Source organism: Sinocyclocheilus rhinocerous, unplaced genomic scaffold (assembly GCF_001515625.1).
Source record: "Sinocyclocheilus rhinocerous isolate Xijiao unplaced genomic scaffold, SAMN03320098_v1.1 scaffold6448, whole genome shotgun sequence".
NCBI lineage: Eukaryota > Metazoa > Chordata > Actinopteri > Cypriniformes > Cyprinidae > Sinocyclocheilus > Sinocyclocheilus rhinocerous.
In genome coordinates, this window is record NW_015659111.1 from 22,178 (window position 1) to 25,880 (window position 3,703).

General features: G+C 35.2%; 1 protein-coding gene across 1 annotated transcript in view; it reads left to right on the forward strand.

Moving 5' to 3' along the window:
• The first annotated feature begins 485 nt into the window (after positions 1–485).
• Positions 486–3,703, forward strand: part of LOC107723318 (muscle, skeletal receptor tyrosine protein kinase-like) — a 14,302-nt gene continuing 11,084 nt past the window's right edge. The window contains exons 1-2 of the mRNA XM_016531884.1: positions 486–613; positions 2,467–2,730. Of these exons, the coding sequence (XP_016387370.1) occupies positions 486–613; positions 2,467–2,730 (392 nt within the window). The remainder of the gene's footprint in view (positions 614–2,466; positions 2,731–3,703) is intronic.

A 3,703-nucleotide genomic window follows, 5' to 3' on the forward strand; every position in this document is an offset into this window, starting at 1 on the left:
ATGTTTGCATAGCTGTTCTTTTGCCTCCTCCAAGCCCCGAAACGCATCCTTGCACAAACATGCCCCAAAAGCCGTCTTGTGCCACTTGAGCCATGTAGAGAATGTGTACAATACGATTAGGCAATATGGCACTGAATTATTGAATTAACTGAATAATATATGCCTGTGTTTATCTTTTTGTTACCAAACATTACCAAAAAAATTACCAACAAGTACCAATTACATGGCTCTCTGGTATACCGCAAACTTATTGGCCAATCACTATTCTGAAATATATTGATTGTTATTTGTTTATTATGGAAGTGGTATCTAAAAAGAAAGACCTCAAGTCCGTAAACTGTTTGCTTCTGTGAAGTAGGTTCTTGAGGCCTGTCACATTAAAATCAGGAGGGCCGTTAAACTTCACACCTGCTGTATCTGTAGAAAGACCCCCGTGCTCTGTGTGTGTCCTCGTCTCATTCACACAAACACTGCGTCACAGAAGCATGCTCAGGCCTGCAGCGTGGATGTGTTGCTCTCTGACATTAAGCAGATATTGTTTGTGCTCTTCTCTCTTCTTGGGTCTGTTTCTGGTGGTGGACTCTGGATCCTGTAACTTTCCCATAGAATGGAGGTAAGAATGTAATTTGCATCCTATTAAGTGGTACTTTAATATGCAGTATGACCTTGTGGTCGTCTTTTCTCTATACAGTTTTACCTGGGTAAATCTCACAAAATCTGTTAAGAACTTCAAATCTCAAAGTGTATTGCATGACTCAAGCTGACTGGTCATGAAGAGCGTGCGTTTACACTGAGTGGAGCTGTTTTACTGGAAAGAGCCACTCAAATTGAGTCAGTGCGTCTCTGTTGATTGAAATGATAAATGCAAACATACACATGTGCTGGACAATGCAGTACACTCCTGCCGTCAAAACCGAGCTATTATCCGACTGTTCAGATTCATCATCTGGATGCAATTAAAGCGAAGTTACACAGAATGAAGTAATTGTGAGAACTGCACTTTATTCCTGTCAGTTGTGCAGTGTGTACATGAGTCAGCACGCAGTCATGAGACAGTCATGTATGGAAGCCTTGAAGGGACATCTTTATATAACTGAACCATTCTGTTTAGTAGAAGTCAATGATGGAGGGCAAAGTTACTCTTTGACAAATTACACACAACATCTCATAAACACAGTTTGTTATTATTTCTGAGGAGAGGAGAGCTTTTACGTTTCAAAACCATCAGACTTAAGAGTTTTATCTGACACAATTAAATGAGTAAAAAATGTAAATTGAAGGAGGGAGCCAAGTCATATATTGGAGCCAACGTATTTAAATGTGCTCTTTTTACTTTAGCAAGCTTTAAGATGGTAATAATATATTTCAAAAGAATATACTTAAGTGTGAACTAAATGTAAAGTTTTCGGACACCTAATTCCATGTTTTTTATGGAATACTTAGTATTTAAATATATTTGTAATTGCACATTTGTAAGGATTAAGTTGCAATTAAATACATTTAAATATATTAACTTTAAATATAATATTATAATTATAATTAAAATTATAATAACTGTACATGTGATTTACTTTGTATATAAATAAGTGCACTTCTTTAAAGCATGACAAAAGATTAATGTGTGTTTGAGTGTGTTTGTGTTCATCAATTAAAGCAGCACATTGATATGGAACGGTGATTAAACTGACTTGGAACTACCTGTGCATTAAACGGTTTTAATGCATACCTGCCAGCCAATCAAAATCCAGTATTCAGACAGACCATGGAATAAATAAATAAATAAATAAATAAATAAATAATATTTATTAACTCTGATAATATTGTTTATTAAATCTAAAACTAAAACCATTAAACATCATTACTTGAAATAAAATAAGCATGAATGTTTTCGTTCAGTTTAAGTTGAAGCACTAAAACAACTAAAGCAAAATAAAAAAAAATAAAAAATCTAAATAAATAAAAAAGCATACTAAAGTTTATAAAAACTATAAAACACATAAAAAGTAATAAAAAAAGGTCAAAAACACATATTTATGTAGTTTCCTACAGAAACTATGTGTAACACAATGAAAACACTTAGCAAAACACTATGTTATTCAAACATGGAGGATACACTACTGTAGGAGACATTGCTGGAAACTGGAACACACTAAACATAAACATAAACAATACCTGGCAGTGAAACAAAGGAAACACAGGGCTTAAATACATGAGTGTCTATGCTAGTATATAAATTATACTAAAATAACACTGAATTACACTACAAGTACACATTCATTACAATTAAGCGCACTTCCTTTTAAAATAGTTATTATTTGGACCATTAAACGGCACCCAGAACATGCGTAAAAAAGCCATTCAGAATGCCTTTGCAACCATATAGCAACCTGATAAAAACCACACAGAACACGCAGAAACCACACAGTATGTGTTTAATGTTGCATTGTGATGTCTTATCTGATTTAGACTGTACAAAGGCAGCGCAGGCTACTGCAGCACATACAGAGGCGACGTGTGTCGGAACGAGCTCCGTAGGGACGTGCTGGTGTTTTTTAACTATTCTCTTCCAAACCCGGAGGACGCTCAGGAGTACCTGGCCCAGAGCGCATGGGGGGAGCTGGACGGGGTGAGCTCATTCTGCAGGCCCGCTGCCAGATCACTGCTCTGTCACGCCACCTTCCAGGACTGCAACCCGTCTGGACTCGGACCAGCACCCAAACCTGTCTGCAGGTAATGCAAATGAGCTGATACCATGCAGAATATACCTATACCAGAAAATATACAGTAAACCAGAAGAAGCCAAAGAAACATATAGGCTATGAGTCATTCTTTGTTGCCTGGATCAGATTTCCTAACATTGCATCAGAAAAAAGCATATCTTTACTGAAAAGGAAACAGCACTGGTGAGCTGTGAAACATGAACCTGTTCACAGAATGACAACCGGATAAATTAGTTATAGATTCTGTGTTTTGACAAATGGCTGACCTTTAGCTTTTATTCTGTACTTACATGTCACCTATAATAACATTTGGAATATAACAGATTTTTTATTAAAAACTAAAAAAAAACAAACAAACATGAAATTTCAGCTTTGCCATCTACCAGTTGTTATCTAGCAGTTTCTGGAATAAAAAAAAATTATAAATAAATAAATAAATAAATAAATAAAAATAAATATATATATGAAGAGTTTGGTTCCAAAACGCTATAAATCCATTTGGATTAATTTGAGTAAAAATGTGTTTTCTTTACGAAGAAAGTGGCAAGATGAAAACCACTATTTTCTGTTTCAAACTTTCACATTGCATGCATCATCTTGTTAATGCTATAAATTAATTACAACAATAAAAGAAAATTTCATCATGAACATACATGAACAACAATATCACATTAAACCACAGAAATTCTAAAATGACATTTCCCTTACATTCAACTTCCAAAAGTGCATTCATCTTTTCCATGTTACATTCATTTAGTTGACAAGTGCTATACGCTGTATTAACAAAACATTAATGGCATAAATAAAAACACTTACACTGACATGCTACGCAATATCGCGTTCATAATCGAATGTGATTCATCTGCGATTATGAATGCGATATAGCAGTGATCTACGGCTCTGTGTATTAAATGCCGCTCCATCTGAAAGCACGTGATGGAGATTTACTATTAATCACAGAACCGGCTTTACTGACGAGATGC